The sequence below is a fragment of the Dasypus novemcinctus genome, chromosome 30 (genome assembly GCF_030445035.2).
Source record: "Dasypus novemcinctus isolate mDasNov1 chromosome 30, mDasNov1.1.hap2, whole genome shotgun sequence".
Lineage (NCBI taxonomy): Eukaryota > Metazoa > Chordata > Mammalia > Cingulata > Dasypodidae > Dasypus > Dasypus novemcinctus.
Window position 1 is genome coordinate 26,348,784 of NC_080702.1, and position 25,095 is coordinate 26,373,878.

At 53.5% G+C, this 25,095-nt stretch overlaps 1 protein-coding gene across 1 annotated transcript in view; it reads right to left on the reverse strand.

Annotated features, from left to right (window-relative positions):
- Positions 1-24,873, reverse strand: part of OLFM2 (olfactomedin 2) — a 69,756-nt gene extending 44,883 nt beyond the window's left edge. Inside the window, exon 1 of the mRNA XM_058290241.1 lies at positions 24,739-24,873. Coding sequence (XP_058146224.1) covers positions 24,739-24,873 — 135 coding nt within the window. The remainder of the gene's footprint in view (positions 1-24,738) is intronic.
- Positions 24,874-25,095: the final 222 nt, after the last annotated feature.

Consider the following 25,095-nt stretch of genomic DNA (forward strand, 5'->3'; position numbering starts at 1 on the left):
CGGCGTCAAGCACCTGCGCCGCGATGGGCGTCAGCGCCTGGCTCTCCCGTGACGCCCCCTGAGCGAGGCGGGGGTGTCGGGGCCCTGCCCAGGTCCCTCTGTGACTGGCGCACCCACCCACCAGCCGCTGAGCACCTGAGACCTCTGGAGAGCTGCCCTTGGCCTTCGGGAGGCCCACGCGGCGCCCCCACCCCCACCCCGGGAGCAGCCAACAGCCGATGGGTGCAGGGATCCGAAAGCCCACCCCTTATCTCTTTTTTTATTTTCCTTTCTCTATTTTTTTTAAATGTTACATTCAAAAAGTATGAGGTCCCCATATACCCCCCACCCCCTCACCCCACTCCTCCCACATCAACAGCCTCTTTTATCATCGTGGCACATTTGTTGCATTTGGTGAATGCATTTGGAGCACTGCTGCACCGCATGGATAGTGGTCTACATTGTAGTCTACACTCTCCCCCAGTCCACACAGTGGGCCATGGCAGGACATACAATGTCCAGCATCTGTCCCTGCAGCACCACCCAGGACAACTCCACGTCCTGAAAATGCCCCCACATCACATCTCTGCTTCCCTCTCCCTGCCCTCAGCAGCTACCGTGGCCACTGTCTCCACATCCGTGCTACAATGTCTTCCATTACTAGTCACCATAGTTCCATAGTAGAATATCAGTACGTCCTCTCCAATCCACACTCTATTCCTCCAGCCTGTGGACCCTGGGATGGCGACATGCATTCCCCCATGTCTTGGTGGATGACTCTGCAGGACAATTTCTCTCCGGTTTGCCCCGCCCGAGGAGGTTACTGAGACCCCATAGTCGCTCGGCCCAGGCTCCTTCTTGGGCCCACTGCCCTCACCCCCCCTCCTGTCCTTTCCCCCCACTCAATCCCCGTCTCAGGTTCTGGTTCTGGGGAGCCCAACCTCATTGAGGGGAGGGGAGGGGACGCTCACTCACGCTCACATTAGCACACAAGCACCAAGTGCAGCCGGTTCCACCTAAGCCTCCAGTCCACCAGCCAATCCCGAGAGCCTCTGTAGCTTCAAAACGCACCCCCAGGGAAGCAGATGTGGCTCAACGGATAGGGCGTCCGTCTACCACATGGGAGGTCCAGGGTTCAAACCCCGGGCCTCCTGACCCGTGTGCAGCTGGCCCATGCAGTGCTGATGCGCGCAAGGAGTGCCCTGCCATGCAGGGGTGTCTCCCGCGTAGGGGAGCCCCACGCACAAGGAGTGCGCCCCTATAAGCCGCCCAGCGCGAAAGAAAGTGCAGCCTGCCCAGGAGTGGCGCTGCACACACGGAGAGCTGACACAGCAAGATGAGGCAACAAAAAGAGACACAGATTCCTGGTACCGCTGACAAGAATGCGAGCAGACACAGAAGAGCACACAGCGAATGGACACAGAGAGCAGACAACGGGGACAAGGAGAGAAATAAATAAAAATAAATCTTAAAAAAAAAAGAAGTCAAAAAGTAGAATACAAGTTTCCAAGGGCAGGGGTGGGGGAATGGGGAGCTAACACTAAACTGTTTGGGGTGATAGAAAAGTTTTGGTAATAGATGATGGAGGCTTGTGGATATAATCAGCACCACTGGACTGTATGTTTGAATGTGGCTAAAATGGGAAATTTTAGATTGTCTATAAGCCACCAGGGGGAAAAAAAATCTGAATTGTCAACACAGAGTGAACTCCAATGTAAACTATGGAAGTTAGTTAATAATATGATCATAGTAATATTATGACGATCGAAAAAAATATATTATGACAATCGTAACAAAGGTATCACACTAATGCAAAGCGTTAATAATAGGGAAAATTGTGGAGGGGCGGTATGGGAACTCTACTTTCGGCATGATTTTTCTGTAAACGAACCACCGCTCTTAATAAAAAATAAATAATTTATGATTAAAAAAAAATCAATCCTCACAACTCCAGGCGGTAGAGACCAGCTGCACCCCCCTTTGGCAGATGAGGAAACTGAGGCACTCAGGGAGGGTCCCGTGGTCTGCGGCCGGGGGTCTGTGTGTGTGTGTGTGTGCACGCTGTGTGTGGGTGCCAGCTGGGGCGGGAGTGATTCTGCAGCTTCCCAGCGTGGACCCTGGAGGCTGCCGGGACACGTTCCAGCCAAACTTCACCCGGAGACGTCTGCGTGCTTGAAAGAAAGGACGAGCCGGGCTGTGGGCAGGTGTGGGCGCGTGTGACGGGGCGTGTGGGGTTCGGGTGTGTGGGTGCATCGAGAGCAACTGTGTGTGCGGAGAGGCTCGCAGGGGGCTATAAGGAAAGCGGTGGGTGAACTGTTATTTATAGCCAGATCCCAGTTCATAAATTCCAATTTTTTTTTTTTTATCTCCCTCACTGCCAGGCCCCTATAAATATTCATACGTCTCTTCCTCGGAATATTTAAGTAGTCGGAAGGAGGAGACGGGCGGGTGGTAACAGGGGAAGAAGAGGGTCTCCAGTGGCCCTGGGAGGGTGGGCAGGGAGGAGGGGACGCACTGGATTTGCTGCCCCCCCTCGGGCCCTCCTTTCGGGTTGAGCTGGGGAAGGTTCTCGGCCCATACAGGGCTCTACTGGCGTCTAATATTATTCCTCCCCAGTATCTGGAAAAATACCACCCACTCCTTGGGCAGCCGAGGTGTCCGTGCTGCCTGCTCGGTTCTGGCTCCAGCTCCGGCTTGGGGAGGCATCGCCCTGGAGCCCGCAGCCCGGGAGGAGGCACAAGGGAGCAGGAAATTCCTGGGAGGTCCCACGGGCGCAGGGGCTGCGCCGGAGGCTCCCATGGGGAGGCGATGTGTGGCCTCCTGCTGGGGGGGGGGGGGAAACGGGTCATCGGGACTGGACCGCGTGGGAGGAAAGAACATGTGAGTGTGTGGACGTGGGCGTGGGGGTGTGCAACTCTCAGACCGTGTAAGAGGCTGTGATCACCAGTGGCACTCAAGCGTCCCAGGGCTTCCTTCTCGGGCACGTGCGATTTGACTGTGCTTCCCCGGCCCCTGTGGCCGGGCATGGTCATGTGACTTCCTCTAGCCAATGCCGTGGGAGTGGAAGGGACTTCCGGGTGGAAGCATTCAAGGGCCAGTGCCAGGAATGGAATTGGCTCAGCGGATAGTGTCCGCCTACCACATGGGAGGTGCAGGGTTCAAACCCAGGGCCTCCTGACCCGTGTGGAGCTGGCCCATGCGCAGTGCTGATGCGCGCAAGGGGTGCTGTGCCACGCAGGGGTGTCCCCTGCGTAGGGGAGCCCCACGCGCAAGGAGTGCGCCCCGTAAGGAGAGCTGCCCAGTGTGAAAAAAGTGCAGCCTGCCCAGGAGTGGCGCCGCACACATGGAAAGCTGACACAGCAAGATGAGGCAACAAAAAGAGACACAGATTCTGGGTGCCACTGATAAGGATAGAAGTGGTCACAGAAGAACACACAGCAAATGGACACAGAGAACAGACAACTGGGGCGGGAGGGCAGGGAAGGGGAGAGAAATAAAAAATTTGTTTAAATCTTAAAAAAAAAAAAAAAAGCCAGTGCAGGATTTGCCACATTCCCACTCACAACTGCAGAGGCGCCCACGGATGCGAAGCCTCCCTCAGCTGGGGTCCCTGAGTAACCACAGCAGGCAGAGACCCCGGCCAAGCCACCATGAAGCACGCGCAAAATTCACACTTGAGTTGGCATCCTCCAAAGTGAGACCTGGGGGCTGTGTGTTAGGCGGCAGAGCCTCGCCTGTGCTGACCAGCACAGAGTCTGTGAGCGTATGAGATTGGTGTGTGGCAGGCAAGACAGCCAGTGTCTGTGTGAGCCTGTAGCCACTGACAGGCCTTCCGTGTGCAAGGATCTGCAAGCATATGAAATTAGGTAAGTGTGTAAGACAGTGAATGAATAAGGATGTGCCAGGCTGTGTATATAGATGGGAAACTATGAATGTGAGGGGGGAGGGCAGGGCACTGCACAAATCCAGGGGGCTCAACTCTCAGGAACACCCTGTCCCTTGGAGTCGTGCCACTGTTGTGGATGTGAACGTGTCAAAGCGTGAGGGTCTTTGTTTGAGTGCACTGGTTTGGCCGGTGGTGTGTTTATGAGACTGTGATGTGGTGTGTGTGTCAGCATCTGGGTGTATGTGTGCAAGGGTGTGTGTGGCCGCCGCGTCAGTGGGCACGTCTGTGCGAGTGTGGTTCCGTGGGCTGAGGCATGTGTACAAGTCACAGCACACATGACCGTGTGCGTGTATCTGTATGTATGGAGTATGAACACCAATCGAGCCTGTATCAGAGCGATCAGAGCCGATGGCGGAGGGCGGGAGGGCCACCGTTTTAGTTTGCCAAAGGGCTGCCGACGCAAAGTACCAGAAATGTGTTGGCAAGGGGGTTTATTTGGGGTGAAAGTTTACAGTTCGGAGGCCCTGAAAAGTCCAACTCGAGGCACCATAACAGGTGCTTTCTCAGCCAAGTCCGCTGCCACGTGGGGAAGCAAGATGGCGGGTGGCTCCGCGGAGGTCTCCCTCTTTCTGCAGCTGTAGGCAAACCTGCCTCTTCCCAGGCCTCCCCTCTCAGTCTCGGAGGCTCGGCTTTCTTCCCGAGCTCAGCTGGAAGCTACAGGCATAGAGCTCATTTCTCCCAGGTCTTTGAGCCTCTCAGGGGCTTCCCTCCCCATGGTTCAGCTGTGGGTGAAAACTTTTTCTCCCATGGTAGGATAAAATATGGTGGCCTCCTTTTCCTATTTCTCGGTTTATATCAGACCCAGCCAGAGGGCGGAGGCCCAAGCTGGCTCATGCCTCATAGTCCAATCAAAAGCCCTCAATCGATCTTATTAAGGAATCTAATCAAAGGACCCTCAACTGGATTTAATGCAATCAAAGGGTATCGCACTCCCAGGAATAGATCAGTTTAAAAACAAGTTTCTTTGGGGGATTTGTAAAATAATTTCAAACTGCCACAGCCACCCTGGACACCCCCATGCCATCAGCTCAGCTGAGCATGTTTCCAGGCCCATGGGCCCCAGCTGGGTTTAAACATGGGTCCTGGGATGGCCTAGCATCAGAACATAAAATTCTCTTCCCCAAATGAACCTTGAGAAACACCAAGTCATTTGTAATAGGTATTAATCCCAGGGGTACTCAACAGTCTAGGTGAAGTGGCTCACCCCTTAAGAAGAGAGACCCCCACTCCCACCCCCAGGCAAACCCATTCTCTCTCAACTTCCCCAAGATAAGCCCATTTTCTGGCTCTACCTTCATCGACTCTGCCCTGGTCCAGGACCTTGGGTTTGACCTTGTCTATCTCAAGCCCTTAATGTGGTCCTGATCTACTCAAGGCTTGGATTTGATCCTTGTCTCCTACCTCTCCTGGGATCGGGCTTATCTGTTTTCCATCTCTGGAACCAGGGCTTAGTCTATTTAGAGATTAGGCTGAACCCTATTCTGTCTCCATTTTAAGACTCAAGGGTTGTGAGAGTTTGAAGCCGGGTGGATCCCAGAAGACCATGTCCTTAGAGCTAATCCATTCCTGTGACTGTAAACCCGCTGTAGATGGGACCTTTTGATTAGATTCCAGCCAAGGCACCTTTTGATTAGATCTCTTTTGATTAGTTAAGTGCTGATTAGATTGTGGGACCCAGGGTGGGTCTCATCAATGGAGACCTTTATACAGGGAGGACTGAAAAGACACCGACCCAGGAAAAAAGCCAGTGACAGAGAGAAGTTTCCAGAGGTTGATGAATCTGGGAGAGAAAGAAAAGCCACAACCCAAAGCTGAACCAATGAGGCCTGAAGGAGAGAGAAGTGAAGAGCAGACCCTGCCCGGTGCCTAATGGCCCACAGCTGAGCTCAGGGAGAATGTAAGCCCGGAGGGGAAGGCAGAGCCTGGCAGAGCCACCATTGTGCCTTGCCACATGGCAGGAGTACACGATCACCAGCATCCTGCCTTCGGTGAGACAGCATTTCTCATAATGCCTTGATTGGGACGTTTTCACAGCCTCAGAACTGTAAGCATTGTGTGTGTGTGTTGTTTGGTTGGTTGGTTGCATTTTTTTGAGGTAACAGGGGGCCAGGGGTTGAACCTGGGACCTCATATTTGGGAAGTCGGTGCTCAACCACTGAGCCACAGCAGGTTCCCTCAGTTGTTGGTTTTTTTCAGGAGGCACTGGGACCTCCCGTGTAGGAGACAGGAGCTCAACTGCTTGAGCCACATCCGCTCCCAGAACTGTAAGTTTTTAACCTAATAAATTCCCATTATATTGGGAAGCGGATTTGGCTCAATGGATAGAGCGTCCGCCTACCACATGGGAGGTGCAGGGTTCAAACCCAGGGCCTCCTGGCCCTTGTGGTGAGCTGGCCCATGCGCAGTCCTGACGCGCACAAGGAGCGCCGTGCCATGCAGGGGTGTCTCCTGCATAGGGGAGCCCCATGTGCAAGGAGTGTGCCCCGCAAGGAGAACCACCCCGTGTGAAAAAAGCACAGCCTGCCCAGGAGTGGGGCCGCACACACAGAGAGCTGATGCTGTAAGATGCTGCAACAAAAAAGAGACACAGATTCCCGGTACTGCCTGACAAGAATGCAAGTGGACACAGAAGAACACACGGCAAATGGACACAGAGAGAAGACAACGGGGGGAAGGGGAGAGAAATAAATAAATCTTTTTTTTTAAATCCCATTATAAGAGTCAACACATTTCTGGTATATTGCTCCCAGCAGCTTTTAGCAAACTAAAACAGAGTTATATCCCTGTCCAATTCCAGAACCTGAATAAATCCCCCATCACAGGACTGCGCTAAGCAGGGTCTATCTCAGAACCCAGTTTCTGCCGGGCTATCTCAATATCCGGGCCCACCTTGCCCTAGCTCAACTTTCACAACCAGGAGAGGAATCCACAGCTGAGGTTGTGGGCAATTGCCCGCTTGTGGAGACACTTCTTCCAAAATGCTGAGCACCTCTTGAGTGGGTGTACACTGCCAACGGCCAGGATTAAGGAGGGTAGGAGGACTTAATTTTTCCAACGCCACTATCTAAAACTCATTAAAGTGGATTGTACGAGTCTTTCTCAAGGATTATTGCAAGGCTTTCTTGATGAGTTATTTCAAACAGCATTAATCTTCAAGAACCGCAGACTCCGTGAGAACCCATTATGAGCCTTACCTCATAGTTACTGGAATAGGGCACCCCTTCATCTGAGCTCCCAGGCTCAGACGCCAAACCTCATCTCAAAAGTCCAGGAGGAGGGTTTGAAGAGGGCTTTCCTTATCAGTGTGTACCACGGGGAGGGCTCGAAACCTTCTCCGTTCTCCTCCAGCTCCTCCCTCACCTCATCTCTAAAGTTCCCAGAGAAAACAGAAGCCATCAAGTAGAACCCCTCTTCTCGCTTGTTGCAACATAACAATCTTTTGCCCCGTGCTGGACTCTCCTCAGAGTTACAGGGGAGGCGTGCCCAAGGCTTATCCTTGCTTTGGTCACCACTCCCTTCCTCCTTCTCGGGAAATCTTATGCAATCAACTTCTCCTCCTCAAGGGGAACGTTCTCATTGGCGTTTAAATCAACTCAAGTCCTTTCTATTAAAAAGCAGAATGCCCCACTTGAATCCTCCTTCCATCTGCCTCCTTCTCTCTTCCTCTTCTTAGCGGCCTCCGTTTCCTCACTTCCTCAACGCACTCCCCCACCAGGGCCATCTGGTTTCCGACCCCACGTATCACCGACATAGCCCCTGCAAATTCCACCAACGACCTCCGTGACAGTCTCAAGTTCTTTTATGAGTCCCCAAAAGAGCAAGGTTGTGTTTTTCAACTAACCCGTTCCTGTGGGTGGGAGATCCTTACACTGGGCGATGCTATGGAGGTGTGACTGAGGTTGAGTCGCCATTCTCTTACTGGAGCTGATATAAGCGGAGATGCAGAGAAAGACAAAGGTGCCTTATCGATCCCGCCAAGTGAAGAAGACAGAGAAGCCTCAAGGGCTGAGAGAGGGTCTGGAACCTGGAAGCACAGAGCACAGAGGCATGGAAGGAGCTCCACGGAGCAGCTCAAGGCTCAGGAGATGAGCCATGAGCTCACAGCTGAACTTGGGGAGAAAGTGAAGCCTGAAAGAGGAGACCTGGTAAGAGCAAGGTCTACGCTCGGTTGCCCTCAGCTGAGCTCCAGGAGGATGGCACAGCCTGGAGGAGAAAGCAGGGTCCGCGGCAGGCATGGGTGACCCTTTTGCTTCCCCACCTGAGAGAGTACTTCCGCCGATGTCTTGCTTTGGACATTTCACGGACTCGGAACTGTGAGCTCTGACCCTTAAATGAAATTCCCGTTATAAAAGTCAATCCATTCTTGGCACTTTGCACCGGCAGCCCTGTGGCAGACTAAGACAACCTCTATGTTTCTAAATCCAGCGGATGCTTTTCCAGCCCTCCAGCTTTCTAGACCTTTCCACAGGACTCCGCTCTGTGGACGGCTCTCTCTTTTTTGATCCATTTCCTTCCCTTGGCTGGCCTGATAAAACGCTTGCACGATTTCCTCCTACTTCACCCGCATCTCCTTTGCAGATGCATCTGGCCATTAAATGTTCCTCCAGACCAGAGTCCCATCCTCAGTACTATTGATATTTTGGGCTAGATAATCGATTCTGTACATTGTAGGTTATTGAGCAATATGCCTGGCGTCTACTTGCTAGATGCCAGCACCACCTCCTATCCCAGCTGTGGCAACAAAATGTCTCCAGATATCGCCAAATGTCCACTGGAAGCAGAATTGCCCCCAGCTGAGAATCACGGCTCTAGGCTCAGCTTTGGTCTTCCTCCTTAATTCATTCTTCCTCTAGGGGTTCTTGCCTTTCCCAAAACGTCCATCACCACCTATACATACCCGTGTCTTCAGGGCTCCCCGACACCTGCCCCTTATTGGGTGGCTCAGAAACATCTCAATCCCAACATGCTCAAAATGAAATGCAAGATCTTCTCTCCTGAGCCTGGTTCTCATCCAGCACTCCCCATGTCACCATCTCCCTCCATCCAGATGGGTGACTCAGACACCCAGGCATTATCTTCACCTCCATTTCTATGCCATCATGAAGTCTGGTTGACTTTCAATTCCTAGGTATCTTTAGAATTCACATATGGTTCTCCATCTCTAACACCACCAACTGGTCCAAGCCACCCTCACTTCTCAGTCAATTCAGAAAGCTCCTCATCTGGTCTACCTCTGTGTACTCGTTCTTCATCAGTCTACTCTACATGTCTTCCTTAGGATACATCCAAAACTCCTAGGACGGAAGCGGATGTGGCTCAGGTGACTGAGCTCCCACCTACCACATGGGAGGTCCATGGATCGTCCTTGGTGCCTCCTAAAGAAGACAAGTGAGTTGGTGTAATGGGCAGGTGTGGCAAACTGACATAACAAGAGACACAAGAAGGAATACATAATGAGAGACACAACAAAGCAGGGGACAGAGGTGGCTCTAGCAATTAGGCACCTCCTTCCCACATCAGAGGGTCCAGGATCAGTCCCCAGTGACTCCTAAAGACACAGCACACAGGAAGTGCAAACAACGAGGGAGTGGGGGAGAAATAAATAAATAAAATGCATCTTTTTAAAAAGCTCCTTAGAGGGGCTACAAGGTCCTCCGGGTCTGCCCTTTCCTTATCTCTCCATTTCATCCTGGACCATCTTCCTCCTCCAAGGTCTTTAGTCCTGCACACTTTACACACCCTCCTCTCACCCCAGGACCTCTGCAAGATGAGAGTCCCTCTATCCAGAGAACCCTTTCCTCTCTGCTTCAGATCTCAGCTTTGTGTTGTCTCCTTTGACCTTCCAAATGAGCTCGAATCCCCTTAGTAGAAGCTCCTCCAGCACCAGGGAATTTCCCCCCCCCCCCCCGAAAACCATCATCATAGCTGCCATTTGCATTTATCTGAGATTATCTGATCACCATCTGTCTCCTATTTGGCAGGATGCACCCCGTGACCTTGTCTCCAGTGCTGGGCCCAAAAAAAGTCCTCCAAAAGACTTGATGGAAAAAAAAAAATACACGGATGGATAAATGGCCCCACTGCCTTCGGGATCAAGTTCAAGTGGCTCGATCTGGCATTCGAGGCCCTCAGTGGCCTCAGGGGCTGAGCGTGGAGCTCCCATTCTGGGTAACAGTCACAACAGAGACCAAAGGGCCCAAGACCCCAAATGGAGGAAAATAATTCAACGGAAGAAGGAAGCTGAAGGCAGGGGTGACCAAGAGAATATACCCCCACAAAGGGAGTCACAGAAAATCTCAGGAGGCACCGGCCTTCCGCAGAGCAAGGACGGTAGTCAAGGTCACTGTCACTTCCAGACTATTAGGGGGACTGCCATGGGCCCCCCATCTTTTAGAAATGCTCCCTGGGTTTCATCCTTCCCTCTGGGCACTCCCCCATTCTTCTGTGCCTCTCTTTCTTCCAGCCCCTGCCTCTGACCCCTCAGCAAGTCCCGCTGGTTCTGCTTCTAAACCATGTGCTGCATCTGCCCAATGCCCACCACCCTGGCTGCCTCTAGCCTGGCTCACTGACCACCGGCTCCTGCTCGGACTATTGCAGTCACCTCCTCCCTATCTCCCTGCTTCCATCTTTACCTTCTGGAACGCATTCCCCAACACAGCAGTTAGAGGGATCATTTTAAAAAGTGAATCAGATCGTGGCACTCCTCTCCACCGCCAACTGCCCACTGCCTTTAGAATAGATACAAACAACCCACGGTGACCTGAAAGCGTCTGCACGCAGTATCCCCTGCCAACCTGTGCAATCTCATGGGCTCCCCATCTCCAGCCACCCTCCAGAACCCACCACAGGGCCTTTGCACTTGCAGTTCCTTCTCCCAGTTCTTCCCAGGACCTTCTCATCTGTCTCTGCTCAAATGTTTCTCCCCAAGAGCCTCTCCCCATCTCCCAACATAAGGAAGCTCCCCTACTCATTCTCTTCATGTCTCTGTTATTTCCTGTACAGCACTTATCTATCCAACGTGAACTTGATTATTTATCTGCTTACGAGATTGAGATTGAGATTGAGGGGGGGCAAGTGGATGTGGCTCAAGTGATAGGGCTTCCACCTACCATATGGGAGGACCCGGGTTTGATCCCTGGGGCCTCCTAGTGAAAAAGAAGAAGAGAAAGCATGCCTGCGCGGTGAGCCAGCGCTCGTGCGAGTGCCTGTGTGAGTCATGGAGCAAGATGATGACGCATCAAGAGAGAGACAAAGGGAGAGTCAAGGTGAAGCGCAGCAGAGACCAGGAACTGAGGTGGCGCAATTGACAGGGAACCTCTCTCCACATCAGAGGTACCCAGGATCGAATCCCGGTGAATCCTAGAGGAGAGAAAATGAGAAGGGAAGACAACATGGACAGCAAAAACAGCAGGGCGGGAGGAGGGGAAGGGGGGAAAATAAATAAATCTTTAAAAAAGAAAAGATTGAGGGGGGCAGAGTATGTCATATTCACAGCTGTGTCTCAGCACCTACTACAGTGCCTGGCTGACACTAGGCTCTCAGTTGAGTGAATGAATGAATGAATGAATATGTCTACCATCATCTCCCTCCCAACATCCCTTCCCAGAGAAGGCTCCCACCAGACATTCCTCCTGAGTAGGACAGCTCCATAACCTTATTTTCCCAGGTGACCCAGGCACCCAGGCTCAGCTAACTGACCAAAAAAGTAGATTCCTGGTACATGCTGAAATAGCCAAACCCTCCAGCCGGGGAAGATGGACTTGGGACACCTCGGCAGGTGACTAAAAGGTGTGGGACCACAGAGCTGAAGAGCCATAGTGATCACAGGGGTGGGTGGGTGGGTCGGAGGGGTGTTGGGGTTGCAGAAACCCAGAGCTGGGTGCAGGCTGAAGTGAGGGGGGCAGAAACGAAGGCGTTCCAAGGACGGGGGTGGGACACTGATGAGCAGGGAGACTCAGGAGCAGAGCTGTACCCTGGCTCAACTGTGCAATAATTTCTTGTTTGTTTCTTACTGGTCTCTTCCCACTAAAACTTCCATACAAGTAAGCGCTTTTCTGTCTTGCCCACCCGGTACCTAGTAGGTGCACAGTAAACTCTTATGAACTGGATTGATAAACAGTGAATGACTGAATGATCAAGGATGTTCCAAAACCCTGGAGCCCCGGCCGTTGGATTTTACAAAATTTCTCGCTTTCCTTATATAAACCTCCCACTTCTGTGGGCCAGTTTAAGTGGATTTCTATTCCAGACTCTCTGACACCCACCCTCCAAGGCAGGCAGGCTGGAGCTGTGATGTTCGGAGGCAAATGGGAATGGAGAAGTCAGGGAAGGGCCACAGAGTGAGGGAAGAAACCTGGGAAGGGGAGGGGTGGTAATGACCATAAAGAACTGAACGGGAGAGAAGAGATGAAGCTGGAAGGCTGGGGGGACACCAGCGTGGACGCGGGAACAAGCAGAGGGCTGAGAAGGAAATCTGGAGCACTGGACACTTAGGTTAGATCTCTCTGAACTTCAAGGAGAACCCACAGAACACTTATAATGGTGAGGACGACAACTGGGAAGGGAAGGGGTGGTGATGACCGTGAAGAACTGACCAGGAGACCAGGAGATAGCCAGGCCCTGAGCCTCAACAGACTTCAGCTCCTACACTCTGGTTTATTGGGCTTACCCCACTCAGCTAAGATGGAGGTGAAGAAGGTCAACCACCACACCAGGGAGCCAAGAGCGCCTACAACTGAAAGCAGGAGGATTGCATCCAGCATCCATGTGGAATCTAAGCCCCCTCTTGATATAGATGTGGAATGGACACAACCAATCCAAGGTCCACAGATGGAGGAATAGAGTATGGATTAGAGCGGACTTACTGATAATCTATTCATGAACTATTGTGATTAGTAATCGAAGAAAATGGGGCCTTGGTGTGGAGAAAGCAGCCATGATGGCTGCTGGGGGTACGGAGTGGGAGGAAGAGATGTGATGTGGGGGCATTTTGGGACTTGGAGTTGTCCTGGGTGGTGCTGCGGGGACAGTGACCGGACATTGTATGTCCTCCCCTGGCTCACTGGGTGGACTGTGGGAGAGTGTGGGCCATTGACCATGAGGTGCAGCGATGCTCAGAGATGTATTCACCAAATGCAATGAATGTCTCATAATGCTGGAGGAGAGGGTTGTTATACGGGGAGGAGTGGGGTGAGGGGGGCGGGGGGTATATGGGGACCTCATATTTTTTGAACGTAATAGTAAAAAAATAAATAAAGACAAAAAAACACAAAAAAACAAGAACTGACCAGGAGAGAAGAGATGAAGCTGGAAGGCTGGGGGGACACCAGCGTGGACGCAGGAACAAGCAGAGGGCTGAGAAGGAAACCTGGAGCACTGGACACTTAGGCTAGATCTCTCTGAATTTCGAGGAGAACCCAGAGACCACTTAGAGTGGTGAGGACAATTCTACACAATGGTAGCAATGGTCTCTGACACGCACGGGGGCCCTCCAAGCCGTTTGCACGCATCAACCCCAGAACTAGCTCTGAGGGATGGGGGAGAATCTCTGCTCAGAACCCCTGGTGAGGAGGCTGGACCCAGGGATCTGGATCCCCAGATGGCATTGCTGGGTCTCCCAGCCATCCCTATGCCTCCAGACGTCCCTCCACCATCTGAGCAGGGCCAGGGGGCAGTTCCGAGGCTACCCTTGCTGGCTTTGTGGACTCACTCTGCCAGGAGTCCAAGGCATGTCTGGGGGCTCATCACTCTTGCTCTGGGCCTGGGGTCCCTGGGGGATCCCGTGGCCACTGGTTTTAGCCACGGGTCCCTGTGACCACCTGAGCACACCTGAGCCCAGCCAGGTACACCTGTGCACATTTGGGTACAGCCAGGTGAATGCCAGCGCGCATCACAAGCATGTGTGCATGTGCGCCTGTGTCCTGCCGGTACCCATGACCGTTCACTTCGTGGGGACATTTTCATGACATTCCACTTGCACACACTTTGAGTGCAATCTGTGAGTCCCCACTTCAACAGGCTTTTGGAGTACAGAAATTGTTCCAAACTCTTTTGTGGTGATGAATGTACAACCCCGTGATCATACTGAAAATCACCGGATAGATTGTATGGTATGTTACTATATCTCAAGAAAACTCCTTTAAAAATTAAAATAAAAAGCCAAGTCAACAGGCATCATGACTCTCTGTATCTATACCCCGGATACATCTGTGTCTCTTTTCTGCTTTTGTCTTTGGTTATCTGCCACGATACTTCAGCTGTGTAGGTAAGGACACACTGCCCGTATCTACAAATGACTCTGCCACCACGTGCCAGTGTGTGTGCCCGTCACACGGGTATACACATCTCTCCAAGTACCTATGTCCACCTGTGTGCTACTTTGTCCATCCGGAAGCCACAGGCATTGAGCGAGACATGGTACACATCTGAGCGCCTTCAAGAACACAAGTGTCAGGGAAACGGACTTTGGCCCAGTGGTTAGGGCGTCCGTCTACCATATGGGAGGTCCGCGGTTCAAACCCCGGGCCTCCTTGACCCGTGTGGAGCTGGCCATGCGCAGTGCTGATGCGCGCAAGGAGTGCCGTGCCACGCAAGGGTGTCCCCCGCGTGGGGAGCCCCACGCGCAAGGAGTGCGCCCGTGAGGAAAGCCGCCCAGCGTGAAAAGAAAGAGCAGCCTGCCCAGGAATGGCGCCGCCCACACTTCCCGTGTTGGCTGATGACAACAGAAGCGGACAAAGAAACAAGACGCAGCAAATAGACACCAAGAACAGACAACCAGGGGAGGGGGGGAAATTAAATAAATAAATAAATCTTTAAAAAAAAAAAAAAAAAAAAAAAAAAAGAACACAAGTGTCCTTCTGCAGAATCTTGTCCGCCAACAAAAGACAGTTTCTTTGTCTTCGTCCATGTTCCTTTGGGTGTGAGCTCATTTGCACACAGGACCTTTTGCAGATGTATTATCAAGTAAGGTGCGGGGAAGCGGATTTGGCTCAATGGATAGAGCGTCTGCCTACCATGTGGGAGGTCCAGGGTTCAAACCCAGGGCCTCCTGGCCCATGTGGTGAGCTGACCCACGCGCAGTGCTGATGCACGGAAGGAATGCCATGTCACACAGGGGTGTCCCCTGCATAGGGGAGCCCCACGTGCAAGGAGTGTACCCCGCAAGGAGAGCCGCCCAGCACGAAAAAAGTGCATCCTGCCCAGGAGTGGCGCCACACACACGGAGAGCTGATGCAGCAAGATGATGCCACAAAAAGAGACACAGATTCCTGGTGCCACTGACAAGAATGCAAGAGGGCACAGAGGAACACACGGCGAATGGACACAGAGAGCAGACAATGGGGGGCGGGGAGAGGAAGGGGAGAGAAATAAAAAATAAGTCTTTAAAAAAATTAAGGTGTGGACTCCTTCTTGAATAGGATCTCCAAAGATCCTATTTAGGTATGGCTAAACTGACTCAGGGTGGGCTTTAATCTGTATGACTGGAGGCCTTATTAAAAAAAAAAAAAGCCAAAAACCAGAGAAAGACACAGGAGGGGGCCAAGGACATCGCCATGTGATAGAGGCAGAGATGCAAATCGAGGTGCACCAAGGAGGTGACAAGGCAGCCCCAGAATGCTGCAGCTTTCAGGGGGAAAGCATGGCCTCGGGGACACCTGGGTTTCTAACCTCCCGAACCATGAGCCAATAAATTCCTCTCTTATAAGCCAACCGACCGCGTTCTCTGCCTCAGCAGCCTGGCAACCCCGAGACCCCTTCCCGGTAGAATTCTCCGTGTCCATTTGCGTCCACCTACCTGTACTGGCGCACATTCCCACACCCTCCTCGAGAGAAGCTGACATCTGTGTACGTTCCGTCAGCTGCCCTCCGAGGTCTCCTTGATTAACTCATCAGCATTGCAGGCAGTCCTGGAACGTTCCTGCAGAATTTATGCTTTCCTAATAAGCCCCGTGTCCCGCCGAGGTCACACGGCACTCACAAGGGCCGGTGGAGCGAACCAGCGGCCGGCGGGGTTGGGGAATCCTGGTCTCTGGGAATAGCCAGAGGGGGAGCTCCTGGCCTCCCGGCAATAGCCAGCGTGAGCTTACCGAAGGAGTCAATGCCCCTTCCTGCCCACTGCACCAGCTGTCGCCACCGGTCCACAGACCCTGAGTCACCTTCCAAGATCCGTTTATGGCCCCAACGCCAACCTGCCTCACCAGACGTGCCGTGGCACGGAAGGCTGCCTTACCTTGCTGGGCACTGCAATTAAGATTGCATCATCAGGCGAGCCTTGACCTGAAGGCTGAGTCAGCCCTTTGTTTACTGAGGGCCCCAGTTTGGGGCGGGTCATTACACTGAGGGTTTCGTGCTTAGAAAGCAAACTTTGAGGAGCAGGCAGGGGCGGGGTGACGTGGGATTTAAGGGGCCCGATGGGGCTATCGTGATAGGGAAACTGGGGACCCTGAAGTCACACATTCAAGGAGTCAGTAAGTCATCAAGAACTGGAACCCAGCCCTGTGGGTATCAGAGGGTCTAACCAGAGGGTCTGACCAGGTCCTCGTGGGAGCTGTAGATCCCATAATACCTCTGCAATCCCTGCCAGGGGGACCTGCAAAGACATAACCAGCAGGAGGAGAGACGTCTGGCCTCCCGTATGAGATGCTTCACCTGCAAGCACAGGTCTCAGCCTGGGCCGGGAGGCACACGCGCCACATTCTCCCATGTGCTCCACGGCCCTGACGTCTCCCGACGCTCAGGCACGCCTCGCCATGATCAGATGTTGCTCTGATGTGCTCTAACACGTCCCACGGGCTCAAGTACACCCGGTGGCAATCGCGATTGATCCAAAGGGGCGTCTCGGCCACGATGTCGTGCCCGACACATTCAGAGTGCGGTGGCGCGGCCTGACACGGAGGGTCAGGCTCCAACACGGGCTCTCGCGCTCGAGGGGGCAGGCGGGTCTCGAGCCTCCCCCCGGCCAAGGCGGCGCACTCCCCGCCACTGTGCCCTTCCAGGTGGATTGATGGGGCAGTGGAGAGAAAGGCTGTGATAAATTAAACATCGAGACACTGACTGAGCAGAAGGCTCCGCCATCCACTCATTGGCTGGTTCGTCTCCCGGGAGGCTGCGGGACCACAGGGTGGAGGAGAGGGCAGGGGAAGTGGCTGGCTTAATTCATTAGTCCTAATTGAGATATCTTTGTAAATATCCCCCTACGGAAGGACAGGATTCCCTTCGGTTTCCTGGGAATACGCCGCCTCTGTTGGTCTCCAGCCCCTGGAGTACGGCAGAAACAACAAGAATAGAAAGAGCACTCCAAAGGGCCGCTGGAACCTTCACGGCGCTTCTGCTAACAAAGGCGGCGCCAGGAGACGGGCAGGGAGGCTCAGAGATACCCAGAGACCCAGGTGGAGTGGGAGGCAGAGAGGTACAGGCACAGAGAGACGGGGAAACTGAAACACAGGGCGAGAGGCAGCAGGGAGAACAAGGGATACGGCAGAGAGATCCAGAAAGGGGCCAGTGACACCCAGAGATGGGCCCTGAAACACGGAGAGAGAGATGTAAAGTCCATTCAGAGACAGGCAGGGAAACTTCACAATCGGGAGGGCCGGCACAGACAGACGACCTATGGCTGGCAGAAACTCCTTTCCCTGCCTCACCCCGGCCTCGCTCTCTCCTGGGCAAGCCACCCGCTGCAGGAGCAGAACAAGCAAGCCTGATTCCTCTTTGGCCCTAGCTACGCGCCCCCCCCCCCTTTTCCTCACCCTCCCCCAATCACTCCCGCAATCATCTCCCTTGTTCAAAATGAGCTTCTGCAGCTGCAGCCTCGGACAGCTGTTCCTTCCTGGAGCCAGAGCTGGGGCCTGACGGCTGGGTCCTAGAGACGCCCTGCTCGGCTGCGGGGTGGAGTGAGGATGGGGGCTGCAGGGGTGGGGGTCCTCCTGGTGCTTGGATGACCTCCCACCCTGACCCCCACCCCCAAGGGATCCAGACACCCCAGACCCTACCCTGGGGCTCTCAGGGGCTTCTAGTCACTCCTCCTTTCCTACTCACCGAATCCTTTCTAACGCCCCCTTTCAGGAGCCCTGTGGGACCTGAGAACTCTAGTTTCTCTCCCACCTGCAATGATCCAGCCACTACGGTGATACGGAGACCCAGTGCCAGAGAGAGAAAGAGATATGGAAACAGACACACAGAGGCAGAGAAAAAGACAGGGACACACACAAACAGGATGAAACAGACTCAGGGGCAGAGAGACAGAAGGACAGAGCAACAAGACGCACACATCAAGGCGACAGAGAATCATCGAGAGTCACTCGACCGACGTGTTTCGAGGGTCTCCTGTCAAGACAGAGAGAGAAGAATCAAGATAGTTGATGGGACAGAAAAGCTCAAAAAGATGGATGAAAAAATAAGACAGCAAGACTGAGACAAGCAGAAAGAGGCAGTCTGGAAACCAAGGGGGCCACGGGTAGACCCTGGCCTCACGGCTTCGGATGCTTTCCGTCTCCCAGGAGACACATCCAGCAGCTCATCCGACTCCCAGTGCCTGGATCTCTCAGGAAGCAGCCGGGAACAACCGCCCGCGGCGCTGTCCCTGGTGCTGACCGGGGCCGCGCCATTTCTGCACGTGGGCATCAAGCTTGGGGTGGACTGAGCCAGCCACCCCGCTGCGCTGAGACCCCTGCCCACCTCCCCAGGCCCCCAAACACGCCACCTGCCTTCCCACCCACAACACCTTCACACACCCTGTTCTCTCGGCCTCCACCTCGAGCAGCCTTCCCTGGCCACCCACCCCCGTCCCTGCCCTCATGGCGCCGTATCTTTCTCCTTCGTGGCTTCTGCCAGGCAGTCATTGTATGCCGTTTGCATGCCCGTGTGTTCACCACGTCTCCCTGCAAAGGGAGGGAAGGGGCTGTCTGTATCTTGTTCTCAGCCGGCTTTGGCACACAGCAGGCGCTCAAGGACTGCAAGTTGTCCTTTGGTGAGGAGACCAGGCCACGCCGTTACGTGAGAAGTTGACAACATGCACATTCACTCATAGGATAGCAATGCAAAAAGTGAAAGACATGCAGGGGAAAAAAGCCTTTTAAACAAGGGCTTTTAAGTCATGGGAGAAGATCTGGGGGATACAGAAATACTGGGGTGAGGGGGGTGAGGGGTATATGGGGACCTCATATTTTTTAATGTACCATTTTAAAAAAATAAAGCAGAAAAAAAAGAAAAGAAAATATACTTGGTTGCTAAAAACAAAAACCTCAAGGGTGTTAACAGGAGGAAGAAGAGGCAGTGGTCTTGCAGAGAAGAACTGAGACCATTCAGAAAATACCAACTGCCAGAGACGGGAAGGTATCAGTCATGAACAAGAGAGACAAGGTACTTTGATTTTGCTGATGGTAAACAAATAATTACCAAGATGACTCCAGATGATTAGGAGTTTTGGGGCAGAACATAGAATCAGTTCATATAATAGGGAGGGCACTTTAGCTGGGGGGACTCAGGGGACATCTCAGTAAATCTTTCCTCACACTTCAACGGGTTTGAGCAGAAGCTGCAAGTCCTCATTTGGGAACAGGTGCATCTGGCAGGTGTGAGTCAAATCCAGCACGCACCTATTTCCACACCGGTGGCTCCCACTCTGGTCTAGCCTCCATCGTCACGCACTGGACCGAGGCAGTGTCCTCTTGCCTGGTCTCCGACTCCCACCCTTGCACCCGCAGTCTGTCCTCCCCCACATCATGGCAGAGGGCATCCTCTTCTGCTTAGAACCCTCATAACAGCCCATTTCTTCATTAATATGTTCATTTCTAATAAGTGTTTATTGAACACCTACTGTGTGCTAGGCCTTGTCCTAGGGGCTCTAGCAGCCAACAAAAACAGGATTCTTAAAAAAAACCCTGCCCTTGTGGAGCTGACATTCTAGTGGGAAGAATCAGGCTACCAAATAAAGCAGTCAACTATATAGAGTAGAGAAGGTGCATTTTCTCCATTGAGAAAAATAAAGTATGGAGGGAACATGGCAGTATATGGGGAGTTGCAATTCAAATTTAAGTCTCTACAAGGTCTACCCCCCCCCCAAATACGTGATGTGCTCCAGTCCCCTCCCTGTCCTCATCTCCTGCTCCTTCTCTTGCTCTCTCTGCTCCAGCCTCGCTGGGTTCCTCACACATTTCCAAGCCTATTTCTACCTCAGGGCCTTTGCACTTGCTGCAACTTATTTTCCTGGATATCCAAATGGCCCATCTCTCACTTTCTTCAGGTCTCTACTCAGATGTCACCTCCCCAGAGTCCTGCCTGACCATTCGATAAAAAACACTCTCGACCCCCTTTTATCGACTTTAGATTCCTTTAAAGCACTTGCCACCATCTGATATAGATTTAGCTATATCCTTATGTGTTAACCCCTGCCTTTCCTAGAAGGTCAGTTCCATGAGGTCAAGGAATTCTGTCTCTCTTGATCATTGTTCCTATTCCTGGAAATCAGCACAGAGCCTCACACATTGTAGGTGCTCAATAAATACGTGTTGAATAAATGAGTGAATGAATGGAGATACCCTCTAAGAGAATTCTCGTTGTTTAGGTAAGAATGGGAGGGATCAGTGGAGCAGGCTGGTGTGTAGGGTTCACAGATATTCACAGATACTCTGTCTAAGTGATGGTAAGGCCACACTTCTTATCCTCCTTGAGGTTAAGCATGGCCATGTAACATGCTTTGATGGATGAAATGTGAGCCAAAGTAACATGTGTCACTTCCAGGGTGAGGTTTTCAGAGCCAGTGGGTTTGGGTGATTTGCTGTGTCCCCTTTTCCTGTCTCAATGATCAAGTCATGACGAAGCCTCCACCGTCCCAGTTTCCTGGATCAGTACCATGGACAGCGTCTCCCCCCACCCACTCCCAGAGCCAATGACGATGCACGGTGCGAGCGAAAATAAGCTTGTGCTGCGCAAACCACTGAGATTTGAGATTGGTTGTTACCGTAGTGTAACTGTGACTCTTTACTGATACACAGTAGCTGGGGTTTTTCCCCCAGAAAACTGTCCTTTTTGGACTCTGAGCTTTGGTTCTTAATGAGCAAGTCCTCAAAGGTGGACTTGGGGAGAGTGTAAACTATAATATGGACCATTGACCATGTGGTGCAGCAGTGCTCAGAGATGTATTCGCCAAGTGCAATGAATGTCCTATGATGATGGAGGAGGTTGTGGTTATAGGAGGAGTGGGGTGAGGGGGTGAGGGGTATATGAGGGCCTCATATTTTTTTTAATATAACATTAAAAAAAATAAAGACAAAAAAATAAAATAAAAATGAAAAAAAGCCCTGCCTTTTGCTGATGGCAGCCCAGACCCTCCCCACTCCTCCCGTGAGGAAAATGATCCTCCCAAAAACTAGAATATCCTTCCTCAAATTCCCCTTCCCGCAGCCCTTAAGGAAGAGGGAACAGGCAAGGGTATAACATATGGCATTCAGGTAACCTGCTTCAGGCCCCATAAAGATGGCAGCCGCTGGCACCGGGGCCGACAGCTCTTAGTCTGGTTCTGGATTTACGACCCCCAAGTGCGGAGGCTTTCCGCTGAAGGCTCCCATCCACAGGATGGCTTATGGCTGGGACTTGGCCAAAAGTAGGAGCAGCGACAGCTTCCTGCCCCCTCCTTTTGAGAGGGGGTCTGAAATCACAAGAAGGCTAAACTGGTTCTGCAGATTGGGGAAGGGGAAGCCACACAAGCATGGCCAGATGGTCACTGAGGTCCTTTATTAAGCCAGACACCAGCCTCTAACCTTCTGTCTGCATGGACTCTGGGAATTTCTAAACCCGTAACACCCCCTCCCCATGCCCCACTCTATCCATTCCTACAAGTGCTCCTTACTGAGCACCTACTACAATCTGGCCATTTCTATTTGTGCTTCCTAATCCTTAAGAAAGTGGGATTACTGATTGAGACCCTTGACCATATTTATTTTAGACCTACTGTGCATCAGGCCTTAGAGTTCAATGGAGAACAAAATGTACAAGTTCGCATGCATCTTATAGTCTAGTGGGAACTCTGAACTCTAGTTGATTAATGAGGAAATTGGAGCTTGAAGAGATTAAGTCATTTCCACAAGATCACACAGCTAGTCATCTGCAGGGCCAGAATTCATACCCAGATATGTTTGACTCAAAATCCTACAACTAACTCATCTACTATGTCAGGCACTGGGATGGGGCTTTAAGCATCTACATACTTAGCATAGAGGAGGCACTCAATAGTTCTGTTGAATGAATAAATAAATGGTTGGAAGGATGGATGATGGAGAGAAGCAGTGGATGGATGAAAGGATGGATGCATAGAGGATAGATGAGATGTTGGCTGATGGATAATGAATGGATGGAGGGATGGGTGGATGGAAGGATGATGTATAGAAGGATAGATGAGACAGATAAGAGATAATGGATAGATGAATGGAGAGGTGGGTGGAGAGATGAATGGTAGGATGGATGGATGGATGAAAGGATAGGTGTAAGGATGGATGGGTGGGTGAAAAGATGGATGGATGGATGGATGGGAGCTGGATGGTAGATCTCTCTTACAACAGTTCTTTGAGGTAGGGATTATGCCCATTTTATAGAGGAGAAACCTACAGCTCAGCATGATGGCTGGCCCACAGTCTTTTAGCAAGTCCGGGGGATCTGGATTCCAGTGCAAGTCTATCAGACATCCAAGACGCTTTCTACAGCCCTCTGTGTCACAGCCCCCACCCTGCATCCCTGAGTCTCACTCCACACAGCCCTCTGGCAAGGCCTGGTGACACTAAGTGCTTGAGTGGGGTGGGGATCAGGGAGCCGTTAGTTCTCAGTGGGTGATTTCGAGGAAGCACCACATCAAGGTACTGTTAGCTCCAGATGGGTGAGAGCGGAGACCACGTCTGTGTGTGCACACAGATACATCCACACGTATGGCAAACACACACCACATACAGGAACCCACCCACACGCATACAAGGCAGGCACACACACATTCACAAGTGTGCATACACACCTACTTGCAAAGACATCCATGACACACTTAAGAATGCTCGCACACACAGATGTCCATGCTCGCACATGCACATGCACACACAAACACATAACCCTAAGACACACTCTTACACACTTACATGCACATTTCCCAGATGCATACCATACGCTCTCCTTTACACACCCCTGCACATAAAACACGCACACATTGACACAGACTCACACACCTTAAATGCGGGGGAATCTGGTTTCTGATATGAGCCACCATCTCCCCCCCCCACACCCACACCTCAAAAGGCACCAGCAAGAAGGCTGACCTACACTTCAGCACACAAGCCCAAGGGCACGCTCATTTTGACGCACGCTTATAGGCACACGTGCAGCCAGGAAGTCCACACAAACCCAGGCACACACTCAGACACATCGGCATCCTAGCACACTCGCTCGGGGACACGCCCACGCTCACTCTGGGACCCACTCTCACACACTCGGACCCCACACCGGCAAAAAAGCCTCCTGCTCTCACCCCACACTCACCCTCCCCCCAGACACACGGAAACGTAGGGGCCGAAACACACGCACAGATAAACACGTACCAGGACGTACCCGAGATACCCAGTGGGAGAGACAGGCGTGCACAGATGCCACGTCGCCTGCTGGCTTCAAGTGTGACAATTTGGGGCTGCAAGTCCTCACCTGTGCCCAGCCCAAGGCCACCACCACCCCCCCAGGTGCCAGGCAAACCTTGGGCACAGTGGACACCCTGCTTCACCCACACACACACTCGCCTGCAACCTTTGGGAGGAAAGCTCTTTCCTTCCAGCGCCGGGAGGCACGGAAGAGGCACGATGGCCAGAGGACTATGGGGGGACCTGGAGAAGTTAGGGAAAGCTCAGGCCCAGCCACTCCAGCCCCAGGTGGATTCCCCGAGAGGAAGAAACTACCAGGGGGGCGAAGAGGGAGAGGCAGAGCGGGAGAGGCTGAGGGGAGTTCGCAGGGGAGGGCGCCCCTTCCCCTCTCGAGCGCCACCGAGATCCGCTAATATTTTGGCCGAGCCCCACCCACCCAGGGAAGCTCTGGGGCCAGGGAAGTGCGACGGGGAGGGGTGGGATGGGGGAGGCAATCCTGGGGTTTCTGGGGACAGCGTGACCCCTGCCCCAGCCCGAGACCGGTCTGCCTTCCCGGGGGGGGTTGAGTTATGGGGATAAATATTGAGCTCACAGTGAGACGGGAGTGGGGGGGAGTGGGGATCGCGCAAGGGAGAGCGAGGGGCAGGCAAAAAGAGAGAGAGTTAGAGAGAGCAACAGAGAGAGACAGAAATAGAAAGCAGCACAGCAGAGAGAAATTAAAACGAAGTTCTCAGAGACCTGGAGACCCAAACGGGCACCCCGAGACAGCCCCGTTCGGGGGGCACGGTTCCCTCCCGGCTCCCACCACCACACCACCGCCGCCAGTCGCACCCTCCTGCTCCGCCCCGCGCAGTCAGGGACCCCAGCCTCAATTCCGCAGCCCCTGCCGCCTCCGCCCGGGGCCGGGGCGAGACGCGTAGGTTGTTGCCGCTCGGCCAGGGCTCGCCGTCCTGCTCCCAATAAGCAGGAATAATGGGGACCGTCCAGGTCAGGAAGGGCGCGGAGGCGGGGGGGTCCCGGGGGCTCCCTCGGCCTCGGCGCCCCGTTCCCGAGCCCCAGGAGGGAGCCCCCCCCCCCCCTCTTTTGCCCCGGCCCCGGCGGCGCGCGGGGAAGTCGAGGCAGGGGGCGGGGGCCGGGGGACTGCGGCGGCGGGTACCACGCCCCCCCCCCCCACCCCCGGGAGCGCCCCCCGCGCCGCCGGCCGCTCACGATTTTCTCCGAGGCGCCCGCGCGGGACACGGTGCCGTTGAGCCCCACGAGCGAGGGCAGCGTCTGCGACATCCAGTTGGTGACCACGGCCATGGTGCTGAGAAGCGCCCCGATCTTGAGCAGCGGCACCGACATCGCGCCCCCGCCTCATGCCCCGCGCCCGCGCGCTCCGGCCCTCGGGGGCGCCCGGCCGGCCCGGCGGCGGCGCGGGGAGAGCGCGAGCCTGGGGCGGGGACCCGCAGCCCGCGGGGCTCGCAGGGGGACCGGCTGCGGCTCGGCGCGCCTGGCGGGCTCCGCTCCGCGCCCGCCGCCCCCCCCCCCCCCCGCGCCTCCGCGCCGGGCACTTCCAGCCGCGTG